Raw genomic sequence first — 26,448 nt, forward strand, 5'->3', positions numbered from 1 at the left:
TGCACAATACCAAGACAACTCTAGAGGCAAAGGAAAATGCTATTAAGTCTTATGTTCCCAACTTCAATATGTATTTATACTTACTCAAAAGTGAACATATTCTTTAATCTCACAATTTCAAAGTTGTTAAAAGTTGAATGGATGCAAGCTTTGTAAATTAAAAAAAATTGCCTGATATGAGATAGGTATTTCTAGTTTTGGGGACTTTGAGTATAGCTAATAAATTACCTAAAATTTGAAACAAGTCTCTCTCCCTCTTTTTTTTTTTTTTTTTTTTTTTTTTTGCGGTACTGGGGCTCAAACTCAGGGCCTACACCTTGAGTCATTCCACCAGCCCTCTTCTGTGATGGGTATTTTTGAGATAGGGTCTCTCGAACTATATTTGCCCAGGCTGGCTTGTGAACCGCAATCCTCCTGATCTCTGCCTCCTGAGTAGCTAGGATTACAAGTGTGAGCCACCAGCGTCCGGCATGAAACAAATCTTTTGATAGGAAAAAAAGAAAACAACTGAAAGACTCTACAGTGAAACAATGTATTAACTGAACTAAATAAAAACCAAATGATTTCTTTTCTGAAAACTGCTCTTTTTCCTTGTGATTTTGCCATGTATTGGGCCATATCAATACGGTCAAGTAAAAAAGAAAGTTTTTTCAAGACATAAAGAAAAGATTTCACCCATCAAATACAAATATACTATTTTATTCTAAGGGAATATTTCTATAGTTTCTGCAACGGGAAAACCCAAACATAGCTAAAAACCAAAGGAACAGCAAGGACAATTTAGATGCTTCTCTTTTTGTTTGTTTTTTTCCTCCCTGGAGGGGGGGGGGAATGTAACCTTACACAACTTTAATAAAATAAAAAAGCAAATAACTGGACACAACATCAACAGCTATACTTGTGAGGAATGACCAATAATTAATCAGTATTTTCTCTCATGAATTAGCAGGGTCTGGGTGACTCCGTGTACTAACATGCAGTTGAAATCCTGATACAGTCATTTACCTGGGTAGTGCTGTTCTCCATTAAAAGATACAGATTTTTTTTTTCTGGTATTTTGTAACAATTTATCTATTATGCTAACAATATCTGTTTTTCATACAACTACAGATGGGGAAAACATTAGTGTTTATACAAACCATAAAATTCTTATAGTGTGACTATTACACCTAATGTTTGTGGATGGTTTATTGGCAGACTTATCAGACAGTCCAATTACTTTTCCTCCAATCAAACAAGGTCTGGAAGTGAGAAGTTTCCCAGTCAGAAATGACAAAACACAGATGAAATTAATCATACAGAATTGGGGCAGATTTACTTCTTTCACACAGTTCTTGGTAACAAAAATGAGATTTGTTACAGGCAGAGAGACAGAATCAAGTACACAATGTCAAAAGGCTCACTTTTAAATTTTGTCGTATTTCAATGACTTTCATTTATTAAAAAAAAATACACCTCCCATCCCCACCCAAAATATGGGACATACTGAAAAGTCTTTTTAAGGTTAAACTTCCTAAGAAGCTTTTTGACTTCTCTCAATTTTATCATAAGGTTAAATTAACCTCAGCTAAAGTAGTTCTGTGATTGACAACATTATAAAAACTTTGATTCAAAGGTTTGTGGGCAAGAAACAGAATGGAGATAAGGGAGACGGATTGATATGACACACACACCTATGACTTGCAATCCTCATAGAACTACTAAAAGAGCTAGGATTTGGAATAATGCTATAAAATGACCTTACTGATATGCAAGACAGTCAATATCTTTGTATCCTAACCCCAGAATCCCTGTTGTCAAATTTCTTAGGGCAACAAGGTCATCTTCCAAATGCTTTACACAGGACCTACTAAGACCTTTACTACCAAAATTTGATAGCTAAGTAATACTGTGCCTTTGTGGGATCACCCACAGGTTTGCCAGAGTTAAGGGGAAACAGATTCTTCTTTTTGAAATGACAAGGGCCTCCAGAAACTGGTGCAAAAGGCAATTAGGAGGAATCATTGTGGGAAATAGGAAGGTAAAACAATGAGAGAAAAGCTGCCAGTGGGGGGTAAAAAGAAAACAAGAGGAGAGCCCATTTCTGTGTATCACAGCTCAGGCTGTGAGACAGCAGCAATAAAGGCCTGCACCCAGAGAAGTGGGCATATTAGTGGGTTTTCTACAAATATTTCAAGACACTTGGGGTCTAATGGGCTCCACAGATTTTCTGTGTGCGTAACTAGTTTGTGGAATATCATCCCCTTTCCATAAATTACCCACGTCCAGACCCAGAGCTAGCCCCAGAAAGTGAAAGGGACACATTGCTATGTGAACAGCAGTGAAGGCCAGTTCCCCTGATGTGAGGGGCCCTATGTTAAAAGCACTAGTTTTCTACCCTTCACAGAACTGGCGTGGCAGTGAAAATCAAAACCAAGACCACTTCACTATCTTTTCCTTTTTCAAAAGTTGAGTATTTTTACTGGGTCTTCAAGTCTGGGTCCCACTTCCTTCCTCTGATGTCACTCTCAGCTCTGTAATGATTTCTCCCCTGGCTCTTACAGAGGACTTTCTCAAGTAGCCTACTGCAGCCAAGGTTTCACTCCAAGGCTACCTCTCTAGTCTAAGGTTACTATGGTAGAGTTTGATACAACAGTTTTCCTTAAAAATATTTCACAATTTGTTATTCCCAACAAAATAAGATTATGCACCACTCAGAGAAATTGGTTAGTCATTCTGAAGATGTCTAAGAACTCTCATCACTGCCAAAGAACATTTCTCAGTTCATATTCTTTCCTTCAATTTTCATTTGTAAATCCACACTGTGGTTCACGAGTCATCTGTTTTCCATTGTCTCATAATCAAGTCAAGAGGACTTGGATTTATACATTGTTTTCCAACAGCTGGATGCATTCACAGTTTGGTGCATGCCAACATGTATGAAAATAGGAACCTCACATCCATCTTAATCTGATAATTCAACATCAGAATCTTCAGATTTGGCTTTGGCAAGTTCTTCATGTACCTCTCTCACCATGAGAATACGAGTTAACATGGTATCCAGGGTACCAGGGTCTATCGGGAATGTGGAATACCACATGGGGCTATTCGGGACACAGGAGCGCTCAGGCTGAAGGTAAAACACATCATTCCTCTGCTTCACACTTTCAGAACTATCCATGGGTGGGAGGAGGGGAAGGGAACAAACAGAAAAAAAAAAAATTGGGATCAGAGAGTACAGGAAATATGAACTATTCTTTCATATAATAGTTCTCAACTTTTCCCCACTGTGACTCACATCTTAACAAGGATAAATAGATTTTATAGGCATTTTCCTCCCAAAAGTAACTTGTAACTCCACATCCTTTCTCAAACACTTAAGAAGTCACATTAGACTGGTAGTGAGTATGTTAATAAAAAACAAAGTACAAGTCATAAGCTTTAGCCATTAAAACATTAGGATCGACACGGGAGGTGTGGCTGAAGTGGTAGAGCACTAAGCTCTGACTTCAAACCTGAGTATACCCAAAGTGGGGGGGAAGCCCATGTGTCTTGACTTAGTAATTCTACTTCTGGGAATGTAACCAAAGTAACTAACTCAGACTATAATGGGAGAAGAATTCATCCCCATATAAAAACAAACATTAAAAAAAACACGTGAGGAGCACAAAAATGTCAAATACATGACACTATGTCTCAGAATCACATAACCTAAGCATCCAGTCTCCTAAAATAAACCCTATAGGCACTTACTATCACAAGGCAAGCACAGCCACCGCATTTCTTTGAGGGAAAAAAAATGCTGTAGTATAGTTCATACAACTTTATAAACACAAAGCTTCTCTAAGAACAGGGCCAATTGAAAAATTTCAATTCTGGGCTGTGAATACTGCTCAGATGGAGAGCACTTGCCCTAGGTTCGATCCCAAGCTCTGCCAAAAAAGAAAAAAAAATTTAATTCCTTAGAAGTTCTTTTTCCACTTAAAGATTTATTAGTAAAATAATCTCTCCCCAGAATTTTTTTCAGTGCAAGTACTACAGATTAGGTATTATGTAACAGCTCAGCAACACTTACAAAGATCGAACAAGAGCAGTGATTCTCACTTTTAAAGAAATTTTTGGAAAAAAACCTATCAAGATGAGGCAACTTGTTTCTTGGTTCACAATCTAGGTAGACAGGAATATGGAAAAAAAAAAATGAAATTAGAGGTAAATCCCTGTCAAAGGTCAGAGGCCAGTTACATTTCTGATGTTTAAGCATCTGAAATCCAAACTATGTTCACTGGGTTTTGAAGGGCACTGTGCTAGGTGCACAGGAAGCTCTCTTACCATTTGGACAGGTAAAATTCATAAAGTCGGACAGGGCACCTCAATGGGTTGTCAGTATTCTCTGCCATCTCCACACCCACTGGGACGTCATCATCTTCATTTCTTTTCCTCTTGCCAACAGTTAATTTATCTTAAGATACAAAATAACAATCAAAGGTGTAATATTAGAAAAGTCTATTCTTCAAGTGAATACACTCAGTGAGCTTTGCTTCACAGTCATAAGGCTGCCCATCCTTACCTGTGACTCACTCAACCAACAAATACTTATTGGGCTTGGATGGAGGTGCCAGACATTATACTCAACTGGATTTACAGCATTAAACAAAACAAAGTGCTTATCCTGTGACAGTTACATTCCCCTAATCAACAAAGTGGAGGCAAAATGGCCTTTAAAAAGTATGGGCTGGAGAGAATGTCTACATTTTGAGCCTGGCTTTGTTAGTACACTTGATTCAATGTAGGGTTCCTAAGCCACAGGCAGAAAAAAGGGTTTTACATGCTCTTCTCCACAGTACAGATCAAGACAGTAGCTGTCATCTCTTCTTTCAAAAATATTTACACTGTGGGCTACCCTATCAGTGCCTATTGGCTTAAATTTCTTTTCTTTGTGCTAGTATTATAAGAAACAGCATCCTTCTCAGGAAAAGAAATTCTCAGTAGAACTGATCATTTCATAAGAAAAGAACAAACCCTTTCTCACCATCAGAATTTTGCAGAGGCCAAAGGTTATAGAAAGAAGCCATAGTAAAGACATGGAAAACAGGCTCTTTCTTTTCCATTTAATCTCAAGAGAATTCTAGGTGGACCTGAGAACCCAATGAAAAAGGCTTTCTTCTGGTTTATTTATTTTTTTGGGGGGTAGGACTGGGGTTTGAACTCAGGGCTTCATGACTGCAAAGCAGGAGCTCTACAGCTTGAGCCATTCCTCCAGTGCGTTTTGTTCTGGCTATTTTGGAGATAGGATCTTCTGTTGCTTTATTTTTCAGGTTAGCTCTCCTATTTTTGCCCAAGGCAGCTTCAGACTGTGATCCTCCTACTTATGGCTTCCCACATAGTTGGGACCACAGGTGTGTACCATGATATCTGGCTTTTCAACTGAGATGGGGGGAGGGGTCCTCTCACTTATTTTTTGCCCAAGCTGGCCTTAAACCACAATCCTCCTGATCTCTACCTCCCAGGTAGGTGGGATTACAGGTATAAGCCACTACCCCCAGCTTTATCCCAGATCTGTATTTAGAGTCTACTGACATAGAAATGCTTTTCTAGTTATTCAGAAAATAGGCTGAATGTATTACCAACCTTGTCAAGCACCTAATCAAAATAGCAGAAATACTACCTGACTGCCTTTCCTTCCTCCAAATAGTGTCAATTAAAGGCAAAAAGTAGGGGGTAGGGGCAGGGGGGAGAAATGAACCAAGCCTTGTGTGCACATATGAATAATAAAAGAAAAAGGAAAAAAAAATAAAGGCAAAAAGTAGAGTATATAAGAACAAAAACTAAGGAAAAAGGACATAGACATTAGTTGAAAAAGCAAGTTAGCTTAACATTTTTTTAAGTTAAAGGAGCAATTGAAAACAGGTTTATCACAATATTTAGATTTTATTTTCAGAAGTTTTTAAGTTCTCACATTCAAAAAATGTATTTTACTCATACAGGTAACAATGATTCTGATAAAAATTAAGAAATGTAAGCTATGCACACCAGGGGCTCATGCCAATAATCTTAGCTTCTGGGAGGCTGAGATCAGGAGGATCGGGGTTTGAGGCCAGCCCAGGCAATGAGTTCATGAGACCCATCTCCAAAATAACCAGACAAAATGGGCTAGAAATATGGCTCAAGCGGTAGAGCACCTGCTTTGCAAGTACAAAGCCCTAAGTTTAAACCACGGTCCTACAAAAAAAAAAGTTAATTTCTAGTTCTACAATACCAATATTAACTTTCTAGCAGTACTGGGATTTAAATTGAGGGTCTTATGCTTATTAGGCAACCAATATTAATTTTTTTAAACATTAAAAATAAGCTGTTATTTAACAGGCTTCTTTTTAGAATACAAGGGAATAAACCATCTAATAAAACTGCCACTGCTGACCTTAGTCTGCAGTGTATGAAGGCAGTAGACTGAAAGCCAGCTTTTAAGTTCCTTCAGAATGTCACAGTGTTAACTAAAACAGATTCTCTGGACCAAAAAAAAAAAATTTTAGAAACTACAGATTAAAAGATTAGGCAGGTTTCTTTTCAAGAGTAATTGACTTTCCAGGGCCTATAAATCAGTAATCTTCAATCCTGGTTATACATTTCAATTCCCTGAGAAATTTTAAGAGTAGATTTGGGCTCTATGCAATTAAAACAGTATTTCTAACTTAAAAGCCAATAAAAGTATACTGAAGCAAGTGATTCCTCTCATTTTGATATAAGCCTTTAACCTACCTGATAATAGAGAAAAAATTCAAATGTTATAAGAAAGCTCTAGTGCATACTCTCATGTCTTACCTTACTCTTCGATAACTCTGTTTTAGTACTAATGAGACTTCGAATAGAAAACCTCACAGACCACCACACACCTGACTCTGACTCTTGCTTCTGTAAAGGTGGGAAGAACCTCAGATAGGTCATCTTGGTACTATACTTCAGAGTCCTGGTCCGTCTCATCACATGGGCAAAGGAAAGCTTCAAGTGCTCAGTGACATTCTTTAGTTGAAAGTATTTGGTATTGAAAAAAAGGAGGGTGTTTAAGAGGACGATTGGCGAATAAGCACCCAGCTGTTTACACTCCCACAAATGCTCTTCTTCAATGCGAGAGAACATGTAACCTAGACAAGAGGGGAAGAAACAGTACTGAGTGCTTGCTGCGCAGCCCTACATAATCTCTCAAATTCCAGGACAGGAAAGACTGACTGTTCCTCTCTCTCCCCCTCTTCCGTTATGCAGAAAGCCAGATGCAGTACCATAAAGAAAAGCACTGAGGATTCCATTTAGGTAGACACTTAACACTCCACTCCTTTGGAAACAGCACTAACCTATTGTTGTTTTAAATCAGGAGGAAGCAAATGTTTTATCTAGACTTTGTGGATGCTGTAGGCTTGGCACAACTTTGTGTTGTAGAAAATACGCTATAGACAATAAATATAAAACAAAGAAACATGGCTGTATGCCAGTAAAAGGTATTTGTAGACATAGTTGAATCTCATTCAATTTTTGTATCACTTGCAACCATTAAAAAAGATAAAAACCATTTTTAGTTCATGTATTACCAAAACAGGTTTCTTTCACCCACAGGCAGTTTGCTAACTGCTGTCAGCTGGTTCAGTCTTACTTAGCCAACACCATTAGGGGGCAGATGACTCCCTTCCTCATACCTTCTTATCTTCAATTTATAGTAACAGCAATTGCTTCCTGATGGCTTATCTGGGATTTTTCTTGACAAGTAGAGGCCTTATAGAAGAATGAAAGTAAGAGTACCTTTCCTTACACCTTCCTCATGCAATGAAATGTAGGTTTATCCTAATGTTCTCTCCTCAATGCTCTTTATTGCTGCCCTGCGTTCTATTCTTGGAGATTACCCACAAACATGACTTTGTGCCCACAGTCCCATCTCTGAATCCAAATGCATTAAATCACCATATGATTCAGAATGCTTCAAAGGTGCTCGGCAGCTGAAAAAAAAAAACACTCAATCTCTCCATTCATAGCCCAGGAGGAGCCTGAGAGGAAGAGTGAATTAAGGAATTCTCTGACGACGTAAGTTTAAAGATAATTCAAGGGTGTATGCCCAGTAATATAATCCCCATACATACACATAAACCACTAAGGAGGCCCACTACTAGCAGGCAAAATGTGTGGCAAGAACAGCCATGGTGCAGTTTCACTGACACTACCAGATACAAAAAATGGTTTCTATAAAGGTAAATATAACCCCCATTTATGTTTTATTTTTAGCAGTCAGTATGTACACATGTACTGTATGGAAGAGGCATACAGTAACTGTTTGATCGCAGTTTTATTAAATCATTCAACAATAAACCAAAGGATTTCTCCTCAAAAGCTCAACTACTTTATATATTAGGATGGATATAAAACAATTTATGAAAGGATAACCACAAAGCATAAACAACTTAAAAAAGCATATCATTAAAAAATAAAAAATAATCACCTTACCATTAGGAAGTATTGTAGGTTCCCATATTTTCAACAGTTTGGTAAGTTCAATCATAAATCTGGAATAGGGCTCAGTAAAAATGTTATCTATTCTACCATTTTCAAACAGATACTAAAAGAGAAAAGAAAAAAATATATATATACACACACACACATAAAATAGATACAAAGAAAACACAAACTTAAAAACCATTATTGCAAAGAACAGTTTCTCCATAAATGCTGCGTTTACAGTATTATGAATCATGATCACATGTTAAAATACCAGGCTCCAAATTAAAAGTGTTTTTCATTTTAAATGAGGACATCACCTCTAGCACTGACCTTGCAAAGAAGAGCTTTGTATTTTCTTTTTAAAACATGACTGGAGTAGAATAAATATTACAATTAAGAACCCTTTACTCAGTGGGTGAAAATGATGTACCAAAAATTGGCTCTGATGCATCCTTCCCAAACCATTTTCTTCTGACTCATAGTGTGTATCTGCAGATGTGCTCTCAGAAATTTATGTTTTTTGCCCTACTTGTGAGATTATTTCCCGAAACAATACAAACACAAATTTAAAAACTATTCATTTGGAGCCTTCTAACCACAGCTCTCTACCCTATGATCCAACCCTCAAAAGGTTCAAGTCTAACTATAGGACATTAAGCTATGTTAGTTATAATCACCACCAACTGCATCACAGGGTAGGAAAGAAGGAACAGTTTAAGTAAAATACACTTAAAAAGTATGTTTGGAGGCTGGAGGTATGGTTCAAGTGGTAGAGCACTTGGCTAGCAAGCGCCAGGCCCTAAGTTCAACACCCCAGTACCACCAAAAAGAAAAAGAAAAAGGAAAAAAGTGTGTTTTGGTGCAGGTCTGATAAAATCAACTGAGATAGGGAAATACAATAAAAACAATTACAGAACAACTCAAGACAGAAATATAATTATATGTTAAAGATCTTTTGCTGTTTTTAAAATTTGGAAGTTTTTGTTTTTACTGTGGTTTGAACTCAGGGACTCACACTCACTAGGCAGGCATGCTATTACTTGAGCCACACCTCCAGCCACTTTCTGCTTTAATAAATTTTCAGGTAGGATCATGTGTTTGCCAGGAGTTGCCTCTTCAGACCACAATCCTTCTACATACAGCCTCCCACGTAGCTGGGATCACAGGCATGTCCACTATTCTTGATTTACTGAGATTGGAGGGGAGGGAAGAGTTCTCACGAACTTTTTTATATGGGTTAGCCTTGAACCATGCTACTCCTGCTCTTAATCTCCTGAGTAGCTAGGATTACAGGGGTCAGCCACTGTGCCTGGCAAGATTTAGTATTTTCAATGTATTTATCCATTGCTACTACAACCACCTGCATTTCTATCTATGCATGATCTGGAGAAAATTACATTCATTTAAATTTATCCTAGCCAATAAAAATCATACAACCATTTTAATATGTATTTTTAATGAGGCCTCTTCAAAGGGAATTTATGGTCTTACTGGCAGATTACAATTTTGTTGCTGCACAGTATTTTTTTTTTCCTCGGGAGGGCGAGGTACTGTCATGGATTGAACCCAAGGCTTTGTGCTTGGCTAAGCAAGTGCTTTATCACTGAGCTACATTCTCACCTTTATTCTTCTTTTTAAAAAAGTCATTTTTCCAGCATAAAATATGTTATTCTCATTATGGAAAAAGTTTAAAATATAGGAAAAGTGAAAGACTACTTAAACTTAGCTAACAAAGCCAACTACTATTCATATATGGATTATTTCAATCCTAATATAATCCTTTATAAATATGTAAGGTTTTGTACATTTCCACAGATACAACAGTACATATACATATTTTAAAATTCTCTTCCCCCTTAGATCAGGGATGAGAGGAGAATACCAGGATCATCACACCTATTCAACATTGTACTTGAAGGGAAAGGGAAGAAAGAAGGGAGGAAAGAATAAAAGGAATTCCCCATGTATAATGAATATATATATCCTAACTTAAAAATTTTTATAATGAAAAATAAAAGAAATTGAGCTTCATCAAAATTAAATTTTTTTCTTTTTAAAATTTTCTTCCTTAAAATTAAAAATTTTTATAGCCAAGTGGTGACATATGCCTTTACTCCCAGTGCTTGGGAGGCTGAGGCAAGAGGATCTCAGGTTTCAGGCCAGACTGGGATACATAGAGACCTTGTCTAAAAAAACAAAACAAACAAAAGGAATTTATTCTAAAGAAATAATTAGTGTATAAACATAAGTGTATAATATTCAACAAAGCACTATTTATCACAGAAAATATTAAGAAGAGTTTCATTAGTGACATCAATGCATCATAAATCATGATATGAAACTAATTATGATACATTATCAAGTAAAAAGAGTAGAAACACATGAAATGACTTTGTTGTTGTTTAAACAGTATCCTCTATTGTCCCTTTTCCTGCTAATGTCAAAATAATGCCAAGGTGTTAATACACAGCTGAGTTCAGTTTCTTTCTTTACACTTTTCTGTATCTTCTAACTTTTTTGCAATTAGCGTAACTTTTATAAATCAGAAAAAAAGGAAGCAAGTCTGAGATGTCAATAAAAGTAACCTTTTAAACACTTGTCCCTTGTAGTTAAGTTTTCTGTCAAAATTGATAAAAATTTCACAATATGATCATTTGATAACTAAAATATAGCCTCATTTAATAGTATTGTTATAGAAAATTATTTACTAATATAAAACTTGACAAGCAGAGGCAAAAATAATAATAACTGACTAAAACAATTCTATGAATAAGCTAAATTAACCATCACACTTTGGTGATCACTGAGGTGATATCCAATTATTTGCAAGTTTTGAAAAGACTTGCAAAAACTGAATTACTGGCAAAAAAAAAATTGAAATATTCCTGAAACACATGCTCAATGTGTGTGTGTGTGTGTGTGTGTGTGTGTGTGTGTGTGTGTGTGTGTTAAGAAAAGTATGTGCTAACTGCCTCCAGGGATATGTAAAACCCTTATTTCACAGCACTCCTATAAACAATGAATTTATAATTTTTGTTCTTTGCTCATGTGGTAAACAACAGTACATCTATTACTTTGCATCTTAAAAATTTGAATGATACTACATGACTTATACACACACACACAACACAATCATCTAAGTTGCTTCTTTTGTGGATTGTTACTTATGCATTTTGTTCATTACTTATACAATGCACCATCTACAATTTTTGTTATCCTATTAACATTCTTAATTTAGCTTATAAAAAGGCTATATGAACAAGATTTAACTCAGGGACAGTTTTTATTAAGAAAAGAGCATAGGAGCAATATTAGATAACCAATATACATTGCAATTTTTCAGTTTATTTCACAACTTCTCTCAGATTTATTAAAATGGAAATCAATTTTATAACCGTTATTTAATCTGATACCTGCTGAATTCCAAGGCACAAGTATAAGATACTGTCTGGATCATATTTTTCACCATTTGGTCTCCGCACCTCTTGGATAAACTGGCATAACCCCAAACTCAACTCTGCAAAAGTGCAGGACAGAATATCTTCCTTCAGCTTGATAGAGCGGACTGTGGAAAGGTAGAAAACATCTGAAACATTAACTTATAACAAATGCAGTAACATTATTTGATTCACTGAGTACTACTGTGCCCCAGGCACTGTGAGATAGACTATGAAAAAACAGATTCTAAGTCAGGCATGGTAGCACACACCTGTCTGTAATCGCAGCACTTGGGAGGCTGAGGCAGGAGGATTATGAGTTCCAGGACAGCCTGGGCTACATAGCAACACCCTGACTCAAAAATATACATATTCATACATATCCTGACCTAAGACTTTTTCAGATAAGAAAAGAAAGACAAATATAATGCATGATTTACAACACATGATAAGATAGATGTTTTGTTTAACAGGAGTCTGTGAAAGTAAAAAGAGCTCTAATAAGGAAAAATCAGATTAGATTCTGGAGGAAGTGACATTGGGGTTAGACCAGAAGAGGTAAGAAGAAGAAGGCAGATAAAGAATTCCAATTTGAGGATGCAAAAAAATTTCCCAAAGTACTTTCTATAAAATACTAGTTCTATGTGAGAGCTGGAGAAAACTGGGTTTCTAAGATTTGATAAATTTAGAAAGTACAAGATACTGTACATTAAATGTTCTGAGAGTATCTACAGAAAGGAATGCTGCTGAGCTTTCTTTATCTCAAAATTGACCATAGAATACTTCAAATAACATAAAACATCCCCATGGCCTTAGAAATGATAGGATACAATATTTCAGTTGGTAGGCCACAAAAGTGAAAAGGTTCAGGGGAATTAGGTGTACAGGAAAAAAGCAAGAAAAGCAGATCATGAGTCTCATGTGTCATATTAAGATTCTGAAGTCAATGAAAAACTGAATTTTTTTTGGCAGTACTAGGATTTGAACTCAAGACCTCATGCCTGCTAGGCAGGTGATCTACCACCTGGGCCATTCCACCAGCCCTTTATTGTGTTCAGTATATTCGAAATAGGATCTCTCGAAATATTTGCCCAGTATGGCAATCCTCCTGATCTCTGCCTCCCAAGTAGTTAGGATTACAGGTGTGAGCCACTGGTGCCCAGCAAAACTGAATTAATTTGAAACAGGGGAGCTACCCAATTTGTAGAGATCCTACAGCAACAGGTTGACCCATGTTATGGGGTAAGAATTAAAACATCCTGTTTGTAGTCATTGCTCTTCTGCCTTCAGACAGTACAGCATATTTTTAAAGATACACTTGGGCTCTCCTCTGTTGGCTTTGCACAAGATATGTGGAGGTCCATGAAGGCAAGGACCTTTTTTTTTTTTTTCTTAGTACCTAGCACTATGGCTGGTAAGTAACAGACATTCAGTAAGTATTTTCTGGATGAACGAATAGTAGAAATGGGTAGGCATCTTCTATGGCTATTACATTTAGCTACCCTACCCCACCCCACCCCACCTGATCCTCCAAGTAGCTGGAGCTACAGGTCACTGTACCTGGATTCCTTTCTTTTATAAGATAGAGTACTATGGTTCAAAATGAGCGGTTGAATGGCTAAAAGATCCTTGGAACAGCAGGATATCTGCATAATTTCAGAGCAGAGAAATTACATGTGATCTTTAGAAATTCAGTGAGTCAGCTGTACAGCCCATAGCAATACCTACATGCTCCACTAAGGAGAGCAGGACCTGCCAGACCAGCAGGTGAAGCCAAGAGAATAGGACATCACCAAACTGAGAGAAAAGGTATAGTTGGAAAGCGGGGAAAAAAATCTAGCTAAAATGCACACTTATCCATTTCTACTCCATTTCAGTCCACAGATGTTTCTGACAGACAACAAAGAACAAAACCAGGACATGATTTGTAAGCCCAAAGGTGACCACTGCAAAACTGGCCCTGGCTGTAGAAGACTTAAGTAGTTATTGTTAGGAGAAATTTTGCAGTGTATATAATATAAAACACAAGATAATAAAAAGCAAAATATAAACTAAAAACAAAAAATTTGAATAGGACATCATAACCAGTGAAAAATGAAAACTAATGTGGGTCTTTAAATTATACACTGTTATTTTATTTGAATTGTTTATGTGATTCCAAATTTCCTGGCAGTGAAATTGATGAACATTGCCAGCTAAAGGGATCTCACTGTTAAGAAAAATTCCTACAGAAGATGCAAGGCTTTCCAGGTATTTTTCTCAAAAACAAAACAAAACAGAAACTTCACACTGAATTCTGTATGGGTTACTACACACGCTCAAGAAGTCATTTTGAACCACTTTTACAGTGCTAGTAAATACGACAAAAACATTTGCATAATAAACTCACCATCAGAAGATATCAGTAAAATATAAATAACCTCTTTAATACTAGGAGTAGGCAAGAATTGTTTAAATTTTAAACATTCAACCCACAAATTTAAGTTAATATTATAAATAATTTATTACAAATGGAAAAAAGTAAGTTTTACCTCTACAGCCTGGTTCTGAGGATTCTTGAGAGAGTGCCTGGTCTTGAGTACTTCCTAAGGGGTCAGAACAAGGGCTAGATGAGGCATGTTCACCTCCTAAGGAGAAAAACAAGTAATGAGAAATTAAAATCATAATTAGAAGAACTAAGTAAAGCCAAACTCAGTTTTACTGGGCTTCTGACCCAGGATTTATCACTTTTGCATAAATCATGGTTTGACTTAATTTAAATCAAGACACAAATCCATGCTGTGTATTTACCTCCACACTTTATATCCCCCTGCTCTTCCTTGGCATTTTTCCACTGCACCCAGTTCTTCCAAGCATTTACCCCATACATATATTTCAGGGTCATTCCAGACACTGAACACCCTTGAAAGGCTCCTTGAATAAGACTCCTGGGCTCCAGAGCTACTATAGACTTCTTCCGTCCCTGTGGTAATTTCAAAAATATACAGAATATAAAATTTAGTTTTGGATAATTAAGAATCAGAGTTCTCAAAGCTGGAAAGGGAATAAACCTATAGAATGTGGAATTTATATCCTAAATATTCAGGGTTCTTAGAGCTGGAAGAGACTTTAGAAATTATCTAATCTAATCTATTTGAGAGAAAAAGAAGAAAAAAGTTAAACATAGAAGACCACACTATATCAATTACCAATATTTGGGTACTTAGTATTTTGCAGACATTAAACCAACCCAGTGAGATATGAGTAACCATTATTACCATTCTAGTCTATTTAATGAATCACATAAATAGATCGTATCCTGGGCTATAAAAACAGGCCTCTGTAACTACAAAGGAATTAAACTAGAAACCAATAATGGAAAGATGTAAGAAAAACCTCCAAAATCGTAAAATAATAGCATATTTATAAACACTTTATAGGTAAAAGAAGAAATTATAAATGCAATTACAAAGTATTCTAACAAATAAAATCTTTAAAACGTATCAAAATTTCTGTGCAGTACTCGGACAAATGCTTTTATGAAAAAATGAGATAAGAGGGTTGGGGTTATAGCACAGGGGTAGAACACTTGCCCAGCATGCATAGTAAAGCCCTGGGGAGGGAAGGAAGAAGAAAAGGAGGGAAGGAAAAATAGCTTATTCTAAGAAAAACAGGTAATCTAAATAGCCACAGAAATAAAATTTATAATTTAAAACCAGACCCAGGCAGCTTCACTGTTGAATTCTACCACAGTTAAAGACATTATACAAAATACACTTCATAAATAGAAGAAAAAGAAATACTAAATCATTTCATGACATCACCATTAACTTGACACCAAAACCAAAAGACATTACGATAAAACAACAGGTGACTATCCCCCTCTTGAACAGAGACATTTAAAACCTTAACAAAGTATTAGCAAACTGAGTCCAGCAAGATAAAAAGAATATATCATTAAAAATACATCATTAAAAAAAGGAACACAAGGTTAGTTATTTAAAGAAAATCAATGTATTTCACCATTTTAACAGACTTAGAAAAAGAAAACCAGACACTAGCTCAACAGATGCAAGAAATCCACCTGACAAAGTTCAATATCCAATCATGACAAAAACTTCCAGCAAATCAGGAGTAGAAGAGAACTTCCTCATCCTGATAGAGGCCATCCATAGGAACCTACAGGAAACAACACAACGTTGTAATACCGAGTCCTTTTGCCCTGAGATTGGAAATAAGGCAAAAGATCCTTTCTTACCACTAGCATTTAGTATTGTTCCAAAGATCTTAGTGAGTTCAGCGCAGTAAGATAAAAAGCAAAACTGCCTTTATTTGCAGATAATATAATTGTGTAGGCAGAAAATCATAAGTTTTGTTGAGCAAAGTTATAGGATATGAAGTGAATAAACAATCATCTGTTTTTATATACCAATAAGGAGCACTAAGAAATGAAAATTTAAAATACTCTAATGGTGCCACATGTCTGTCATTCCAGCTATTCAGGAGGTGGAAGCAGGATTTCATGTTTTGAGGTTAGCTGGGACAAAGGTAGCAAGATCCTATCTCAAAATCAAAATACAAACAGAAGTTCTGGGGGTATGGCTCAAATGGCAGAGTGCTTGCCTAGCAATAGCAAGACCCTAGGTTCAATCCCCAGTATGAGAGGAAAGAGGAGAGGGGAGGAGAGGAGGAAGAAAAAAAATCTAACAGAATATTCACATTTATAAGAAACATATAAAACATTGTTGAGAGAAATTAAAGATGACTTAAATAAATGAGGAAGATACCATCTTCATAGATAAGATGACCCCTAATTGCTAAGATGTCAATTCAGTGATCTATAGACTGAAGACGGCCAATCAAAATTTCATCCATTTATAAATATTAGCAAGATGATGCTAAAATTTATATAGGTAAACAAATGACAACTTAAAAAAATAAAATAATCCTTATTTCAGACTCATTGTAAAGCTACAGTAATCAAGCTTTACTTGATAAAAATGGACATATAAATAGATGGAACAGAAAGAGTTGCAGAAATAGGTCATACATCAAGAGTGGTGCTCACATAATTGGATATCTATATGCAAAAAAAAAACTTGACCATTGCCTCAACTCATACATAAACATTAAGTCAAAATGAGTGATGAAAAAAATCTAAAACTTCTAGAAGAAAATATCTTAGGTACCATGAGTAAAAGATTTTTAGACTGAATATTAAGAAGTACAAACCATAAAAAAATAAAAATTGGTAGACCTTCTCAAAATTAAAATCTTTTATTTACCATTAAGAAAATAAAAAAGGGGTTGGTGGAGCGGCTCAAGTGGTAGAACGCCTGTGAAGAGAGTGTGAGGCCCTGAGTTCAAACCCCAGTACTACCAAAAAAAAAAGAAGTCTCGGAATAGGAACAAAACTCCATGTTGATAAAGTAATTATTTCCATAAAAAGAATATTTATGCTGGGTGTGATGGTGCATGACTATAATCCAGTACTCAAGAGGCTGAGGTAGAAGGATTGTTGAATTTGAGCCCTGCCTGGGCTACACAGTGAGACCCTGTTTCAAAAACAAAAACAAAATAGAGTATTTAAAACTAATTGACACCCCCCCCACACTGAAAATATGTGAAAGATTTGAATGTTTATTCTACCAAGGAAGATACAGGAATGGCAAACATGTATACAGGAAGATGCTCAACAGCATTAGTTATCAAGGAAAAAAATTAAAACCACAATGACATATCACTACACATTCACTAGACTAGCTAAACTCCACATTCAACAATGGCAAGGGTTAGCAAAAATCTTAAAGTTTATGGATTCTCACAAATTGCTGGTGGGAGTGTAAAATGGTGCATTCACTTTTTATAAAGTTGAAAATATACTTACCATAAAACTTAGAAATCCCATTTATAGATATTTTTCTTAGGGAAAATTAAAACATATGATCATACAAAGATTTATTCTACAACATCCTTAAGTTTTATTCAGGATAGCCCCAAACTAGAAACAACACAAATTTCAATCACCTGTTAAATAGCTGCACAATCTTGATTTGTTCTTACAATGAAATGATATTAAGAAATAAAAAGAAATGAACCACCAGCACATGGATGATGTCAAAAACACTGTGCTAAGTCAAAGAACCTAGACATAGGAGACTGCTATCTATATGAAATTTTTGAACAGGTCAAGTAGTACCATTTTGTACCAATCTACACAGCAGACTGTGTCTGCATATGGAGTTAGGGCTGACTACAAAAGATGACCATGAGAGAAGTTTCTGACACAATAGAATTAAACATGTTTATATGAACTGTGGTAATAGTTACATACTATGTATACCACATAAAGTCCATCAAACTACACCTAGAATTTATGAAACTTTAAATGTAATTATAACTTAACAGAGCTAATTTAAAAAATAAGGCTATTCTTTTAACTTTGGGATTAGGAAGCCCTTTCAACATGAAAAACGGTGTATATGAACTGTACTCATACTTTACTATATAATATAGTAAATATACAAAAATAGTTAAAGACTTAAAAAAAAACAGAAAAGATATTAAAAAGGAATATAAAAAGCTTTTAAAAGAACAAAACAAAACCCACAATTACAGAAACAAAAAGTCCTGCCTCAGAGAAAAGTAAAATAGAAGACCTAGTTCTTGACTTTAAGAAACAAACATAAAAGCACAAAAATGTGAGGTTGCAAAATAATGTATGAAACTACCTGATTCTGGCAGGTACAGAGTTTTGTAAACAGCAAGAACTAACAAATACTCGAAAAATGAAGGAAAGGAAACTATAAAAATTAAGCTGCTGCTTACTCTTCGTCTGGGCTGAGGGAAGCCATCTCTGTGTCGTCGTCTTGTTCGGGAACGTGCCTGGATTCCCTGTCCTTTATTAAGTGGATCAAAGGATTCTATAATAATCAGCAGAAAGTACAGTGTGAGGTAAACAACTCACAGATTTAGAGACTTAGATCGGGGAAAGAAATGTTAGATAATCATAAGTGCTTTATTTGTGATAAAATGAGTATTTCACATATACTTAAGAGAAACAAAGGATACAGCATTTAAATGAAAACTTGTGGGCAATCAAGAAAACCTTTCATGAATGCTTACTGTAAGAACGGTTTAAAAAACGTTCAAACATCAAATCAACTGCTTACAAGACCATTACGACAGAAATTACATCTGCGAAGGCAGAAACCACTTATGCCCTTGCTTACTGTAGCACATTCCAGCTACTTTACAATGTCAAGTTGAAGGCCTACCAATCTTCAAAAACAAAGGACTCTGAGCAGACGAGATGCTACACAAACCTGAAGGAAAATCTGCTTCCAGATCCTGTTCCGTTTCCCCTTTTGAGAACTGCTTCAGCTCTGAATCTGCTTCGTGCACAGCACTTGACTTTAAGGCATAATGATTCAGCTCTTCCTCCCAGCTATGAGGAGTAGATACTGCCTCTGATTCAAGATCACCACTGTACGTACTCCCTTGGTCTGAAACACAAGGAAAACAAACATGCTCCCAAATAAGAGACTCCTGTCAGACATGTGCAGACAACTTCCTCAATCTCTAAATACCAAAAACTGATTTGGTTAATGAAGAATTATCTAGGAACATAAGAATAAAGTAACTTGTTCATAAGCCTCATAGAACTGGCTTCATATTCTTGGTAAGCACTTTAAAGCATTACCTCAATTAATCCCTAAAACAAATATCTGAGGTAGTTTTTATTATTTGCATTACAAATTAGCATACACGACAGACATCTGATGACACTTACAAATTAACTGTAATTGCAAACATTAAACACAAGGATATTAACTCTTCATGGGTTTCTATTACTTACAGAAGGTATGATTTTTAAGAACCAAAATATATATAGGGTTACACACCTTTCTCAAATATCTTGGTGTCTAGAAACAGTTCTTGTTCAGAAGTTTGAGATCCTAAAGAAAAAGAAAAGCAAGTAACAAAACAAACTGCAATTCAAAAGAGATGACTACAGTGCACGCATGAATCATGCTATGGAAGTCTAAGGAAACAGACTTCATACACATAAAGGACAGCTCATTATGCCACTGTCAACAGTGGTCAGTCTTCTAAGTAGCATTAGGAAAAAAGCCACAGTGAGCAGAACGTGTACTTCTGATTTTGCACTAGTACTATTTCAAATCCTTTTACATACACACACTATCAAATATTGACAAATGTGCTTTAAAACAGCCTGCCAAATACAATAACCTTTACCATTGTACTGGAAGGTCAAGATGCTTACAATATGAGTAAAAGTCACATGAGCCTTCAACACATAGAACAAAACAGAACACAATTCTATTAATGATAAAATATTTGGAAAGTAAGTTGCATCTTTTCTATAAAATCAAATAGTAAAAATTAGCCCAGATGCCATCATTTCTCCCTCCTCCGTGCTTCTATTTTTTTTCTTTTTTCGTGGCACTGGGGATTGAACTAAGGGGTCTTGTACTTTGCTAGCACTTGAGCCATACCCGCAGTCCACTCAGTTTGTTTTTCAGATAAGACCTTGTGCATTGACCAGTGCCAGCCTCAAATCCTGATTCTCAAACCTCCACTGCCCAAGGAGCTGGCACTATAGACGTATACAACCATACCCAACCTCCTTTTTTCTGTTTCTAAACCATTTCATTTTATCTCTACTATAGTGATTACAACTGGCTGTCTTAAACCTTACTTTTTAAAGTTTTTGTGTCTTACTCAATTTTATCAAAGGAAATTGTGCAGAAGGACTTGATAAATATTAAATATTAATGTGAACAGAGAATCCAACTTCTTTTTAGTATTTTTGAGACAGTCTCACAACATGGTCTAGGCTGGCCTCAAATATTTGATCCTCTTTCCATCTTAAGAGCTGGAATTACAGTGTGCACTACTATGCCCAGCTCCAAGAAGCCAATTTAAGATGAGGTTTATTGTCAGGAATTGTCTGAACTTCCAAACAAAATATATTATCAGAAGTGAGAAGAGCAAACATAGAGATAATACTCTATAGCATTAAATTCTGTAACAAATGAGTCAGGATTATGAGATTATTAAAGTACAAAGTGATTTGAGAAACACTTGTAATGAGTAAGCACTTACTGATGTCTCAACAAGCAACCAACGGAAAAGTTGATAGTATTTTGTTCAAATGCTACAGGGTTCCAAAAAATCATGCAGCATCTATTATGCAAAATTAGAACCTAGTGGCTAGCTTTCTAAAATCCACCTCTGAATAAAATAAAAAATTGCTTCTGGCTCAAGAAAAGGGCAATTTCTTAGCTTATCAGTGATAATGAAAAGGGCTCTGTAGAATTCACCTATGTAGTCCAACAGTCATAATGTAATTCTTCTCTATCTCTTCCTAGATCTGAATATCAAGGAAGTAATAAGTGAGGCTGTGAGCCTTTCTAGAATACACAGCAGTGGCTTCTGGTTAACATTCTGAATTCGGGTCTGATTCCATCACTCCCTGATTACTGAAGTAAACAAAAAATGAGGCAAAGCATAGCACACACCCAAGCAACGCTAGCAGAGCATGGCAAGCACACATGAATGCCATCTACCGTGATCATCCTTATTCCCAACTAATAGAATGAGATTTAGCCATGGTTTTTTGAGCCAAAAGATTTTTAGTCCTAAGAGTTTGTTGCCGATTAAGAGCAGGCTGGTGATTAGACATTAGGAATTATTATGTGTGGGACATGGCTTCAAATATAAGGATAAAACTAGAAAAAAGTCATCTAATTTAATATTACTTGAGTTCCTAGAAAATTTTAGTTTTGGGGTTTTTTTTCCTTTCCTTTCTTTTACTTTTAAAGATTGTACTAACCTCCCTGGGATAGCGTCTTCTCCTTCTCTTCATCTTCTGCAATCATTTCTGCCATCTCAAGGAGATCAGCTTCAAATGGATGTGTGGGGAGCTTTTCCTTAATGTCTTCAATGCTCTCAGTACCTTTACCTTCACTCTCCACTGAGGATGGAACAAGCATGGGGACAGGCATCTGAAAGAACAAGGACAGACTGAAGAGTTCCATAAGCAATAGGTTTATTGTCAAAGCCATTATTTGTGACACAACTTAAGTATTAAAACAATGAAAACATTTGAGATATTCTCACTGCTAATGACTGCAGGCCTTTTATAAGACAACAGCAATTAAAATATAAATTCAGTGAGTACTTTTCTGGACAATAAATGTTTCCAAATCCTTCAAAAGAATAATCCTATGAAAGTTTCATTTTGTTTTTTAAATTGTTTTTGCTTGTATCTCTCTGCTTAACATTTTCACAACTGTTGTCCTTAAGTATTCAGTTCAGGAAAAACATATTCTCAATTAAAAAAGAAAGGTGTGTGGTGGCACACACCTGTAATTCTAGCACTCAGAAAGCTGAGGTAGTACAATCATAAATTTGAGGCCAGCCTGGGCTACCTAGCAAGTTCAAGACAGCCTAAGCTGAGACAGGCAAAACCCTGTATCAAAAAGGGAAAAAAAAAAAAAAAACAGCAGTACTGGGATTTGAACTCAGGGCTTTGCACTTGCTAGAGTCAGGCACTCTTCCACATAAGCTCTGCTCCCAGTCCTTTTTCCTTAGCTATTTCTCAAATACGGTCTTCGACTTTATAACTGAGCCAGCATGGACCACGATTCTCTTATTATTCTTATTGCATAACTGGAATGACAGGTACACTCCACCATGCCCAACTTTTACTGGTTGAGATGGTGGTTTCGTGGACTTTCTGCCTGTGCTGGCTTTGAACTGTAATTCTCCCAATCTGTTCCAATAGCTAGGATTATAGGCATGAGCCAGGCTCATTTTTTATTTGTTTAATAAAAAGAAATGTAAATCACAGCATTCTTTTCTTTCTTGCTAGATGGCAGGGTTCTAATGTGCAGTTCTTGATCTATTAACATTTCAGTGGTCTTACTGTATATTTTCTTTAAAAATCTACATCATAACCCTCTTTGAGAAGGCAGTTCTCTGCTTTATTTTTTCATCTTAAGTAATAATAGTCCTATGAAAACAGCCAGAACCAGGTGCATTACATTTTGCCAACAAGCGAAAAGTTTTTTCACACAGCTGTAAGATATTAATTGAGGAAAACCCACCCTGATCTCTTAAGTGATTACTCACCGGAACTGGAATCCCAAAGGGGACAGGAGCATACTGAGTATAAAGATGAAGAGGTATGGGTACAAACACTGGTACAGGAACCGGCACCACAACAATCTGGGGATGACTTGGAGTGTCTTCTAGTGAAAAAAAAAAAAAAAATCACAAAAAACAGCAGGTCATATAATATATGAAAAAAGAAAAAAAAGAACTGGGCATGTAATGGTGCACTCCTGATAATACCAGCACTTAGCAGAGGCAAGGAAGACTGCAAGTTCAATGTCAGCCTGGGGTCACATAGCAAGACCCTGTCTCTAAGAAATAAGTACAAACAAAAAAGATTACAGAGATGTTTCAAAATAAGTACAATCTTCGAAAACATACATTGGAAAAAGGACAGTGTCTTCAATAAATGGTGCTGAGAACACTGAATATTCATATGCAGAAGAATGAACATCAACTCCTATCTCTCACTATATAAAAAAAATCAATTTCAAACCAATTAAAGACTTAAATGTACTAAGAAAACAGGAAATATTTCAGGACACTGGTCTCATTTTTTTTGGATATGACCCTAAGAGCACAGACAACAGGAAGAAAATGACAAGTAAGATTCTAACAAACTAAACAGGTTCTGCAATATTTAAGAGGGCTATAAGACAAGCTACAAAATAACAGAAAATATTTACAAGCTATTTATCTGGTAAGGAATTAACACTGACAATATATAAGAAATTCAAACAAGTCAATAGAGAAAAAATAAAGCAAAACAAAACAAAAGCAAATAAACTGATTTTAAAATGGGCGAATGATCTGAGTAGATATTTCTCCAAAGACTATATACAAATGGGCAATGCGAAAGTTTGAATATGGTTTGTTCAAGAGTCCACTGTGATTAAAGGCTTGGTCTGCAGGTGGTGCTGTTGGGTGGCAGAACTTTTAGCAGGTAGGGCCTACTGAGAGGTCCTTAGGTTAGTGGGGTTATACTATAATTAGAGATGGTGGGACGCTAGTCTTTTTCTATTCTTGGTTCAAGATGCAATCACTGCTACTTGGAAGTCAGAGATAGGAAGATCACAGTTCCAGGCCAGCACAAGCAAAAGTTAGCAAGTTTCTCTCTCAAAACAAGCCGTGCATGGTCATACAACACCGGTAACACACACGATTCAATCGCTTGCTTCTTCAAACACATGCTCACACCAATACTATCTATGCCAGGGGGTAATGGAGTCAAAGGGGACGGTCACCACCGAGGCTGCATGATGCTCTTTGGACCTCCAAAACTGTGAGCTAAATAAACCTTTTCTCTTAGTGAGGTCAGCCACCTCAGGTACTTCATTATAGTTGCAAAAAGCTGATGCATACAGCCAACAAGTATGAAAAATGCTCAGCATCATTAAGGATCTGGAAATGCAAATCAAAATTACAATGAGAGATCATCTGATCCTAGTTAGGATAACTACTATTAAAAAGAATAAACATAAATGCTGGCAAGGGTATGGAGAAAGGGGGAACTCTCATACATGCTGGAAGGAATGTAAGTTAGTATAGCCATTACAGAAAAAGGTATGGAAAAAAAAAGAGAGAGAAACAGGTACAGTGGCATGTACCTCAAGTCCCAGAAACACTCAGGAAGCAGAAGTAGGAAGACTACTTAACACAGGAGTTCAGGCCAGCCTGAGCGAACATACGAGATCCTATCTCTTAACAACAACAAAACTAAAAACAAGAGCTACCATATAGTACTTAGCAATTCCACTACCAGATATATATTCAAAGGAAAAGTAGGTAGAATGCTGAAGAGATACACATTCTCATGTTTACTGTTAACTGTACTGCTACTCAGGCGGCAGAGATCAGGAGGATCAAGGTTCAAAGCTACCCCAGGCAAATAGTTGACAATAGACTCTATCTCAAAAATACCTAACACAAAATGGGCTGGTGGAGTGGTGCAAGGTGTAGGCCCTGAGTTCAAGCCCTGAACAAAATAATAATAATAATGCAAAATAATAATAATGTACACTATAAGTCTAACTGGAATTGTCACTATGAATCCTCCCCTATAAAATGAATATATACTAATAAAAATTTATGGAAAAAATAAATAAAATATTGACTTCATAGAAGCAAAACAGACTAGTGGTTATCAGAAGTTGAGAAGAAGGGCATAGAGAGAGGATTAATGAATACGGGGTATCCTTGGATACGAGAAATCACTTCTAATGTTCTATAGCAGTAGGATTACAATGATTGACAACTAATTGCAAATTTCAAGAGAGCTAGTTAGAGAATTTTGAAGGTTCCCAACACTAAGAAATGATAAATGTTTGAGATGATGAATATACCATTCACCCTGATCTGGTCATTTACACATTGTGCACATGCACTGTAATATCACATTCTGTACCCCATAAAATGTACAGTAATATGTACCAATTAAAAGAATTAAAATCTATTTTTAAAACACAAAGGATAAAAATCTATGACAACAGAAAATAACAGAAATAACTAAATAAGTAAAACTGAAAAAAAGGCTTGACTTGCAGCACCAACAGAAAGTGGGTAACATAAAAATATCAATGATGTGAGTATAAAATGAATGCAGAATACGATTTGAATAGATGAATGGGAAGGCTGCAATGGTGATCTTAGAGGATGAGTGTACTGCTCACAAGACTAACTGCATTAAATTAGAGACGAGACTGAACATGTAGAGGATTGTATAATGCATATTTTAAAATCAGTTGTAGTATAGTGGGGAGCTACTACTGATGTGTTAATACAAAATAAAGTGATGAAAATGGCATTTTAAAGGATTATTTTGGCAGCCTTTAAAAGATGGAATAAATATATACATGTAAACTGTTAAAAGTAGGAGGCAATTATATACAAACAAAATGGGGTTTGTTGTAAGGTGATTATAATACCTACAAAAACAAACAGAGCTAGGGTTGTGTCTAAGTGGTAGAGCACATCTCTGGCCCTGGAAAAATCAGAGAAACAAAAAAAAAGGAGAAGGGAAGAAAACAAAAAATACTCACAGCAAATGTTTTAAGTGTTAAAAAGATGAAAAAGAACTTGGGAAAATATGGAAAGGATAGAGGATTCATTCTATTATTCATTCAACAATGTCTACAAAGAACTTTCTATATACCACAAAATATTCCAGATAATTGAAGAATAAATAATGTAGGAGAACAAATGGCAAGAAGAGAAAAACTGACAATCTGACTAAGGTTAGAGGTGGGAAAATAACATGAAATCAATTCTACCATAGTAAAGCAGACATTAAAAAATGTTACTTGATTAGAGTTGTTTGATAACCAAGCTACACAATACTAAATAAATCAATGTTAACACAATAAAAAGAAATGATTAAGTCACTTATAGCCTTACTATTTGGGGTGGTACATGCACTTTTACATGGGAGCTTGTA

At 36.0% G+C, this 26,448-nt stretch overlaps 1 protein-coding gene across 8 annotated transcripts in view; it reads right to left on the reverse strand.

Annotated features, from left to right (window-relative positions):
• Positions 1-680: 680 nt before the first annotated feature.
• Zmym4 (zinc finger MYM-type containing 4) overlaps positions 681-26,448 on the reverse strand; it is a 129,756-nt gene continuing 103,988 nt past the window's right edge. For all 8 annotated transcript variants that reach the window (XM_020159640.2, XM_020159639.2, XM_020159638.2 and 5 more), the window contains 12 exons: positions 23,034-23,152; positions 21,733-21,904; positions 19,778-19,831; positions 19,199-19,378; positions 18,702-18,796; positions 14,685-14,856; positions 14,426-14,521; positions 11,871-12,022; positions 8,464-8,575; positions 6,870-7,118; positions 4,309-4,438; positions 681-3,152 (listed from right to left, as the gene is read on the reverse strand). In XM_020159640.2, the coding sequence (XP_020015229.1) occupies positions 2,945-3,152; positions 4,309-4,438; positions 6,870-7,118; positions 8,464-8,575; positions 11,871-12,022; positions 14,426-14,521; positions 14,685-14,856; positions 18,702-18,796; positions 19,199-19,378; positions 19,778-19,831; positions 21,733-21,904; positions 23,034-23,152 (1,739 nt within the window). In that variant the 3' untranslated portion in view covers positions 681-2,944. The remainder of the gene's footprint in view (positions 3,153-4,308; positions 4,439-6,869; positions 7,119-8,463; positions 8,576-11,870; positions 12,023-14,425; positions 14,522-14,684; positions 14,857-18,701; positions 18,797-19,198; positions 19,379-19,777; positions 19,832-21,732; positions 21,905-23,033; positions 23,153-26,448) is intronic.

Source organism: Castor canadensis, chromosome 7 (genome assembly GCF_047511655.1).
Source record: "Castor canadensis chromosome 7, mCasCan1.hap1v2, whole genome shotgun sequence".
Lineage (NCBI taxonomy): Eukaryota > Metazoa > Chordata > Mammalia > Rodentia > Castoridae > Castor > Castor canadensis.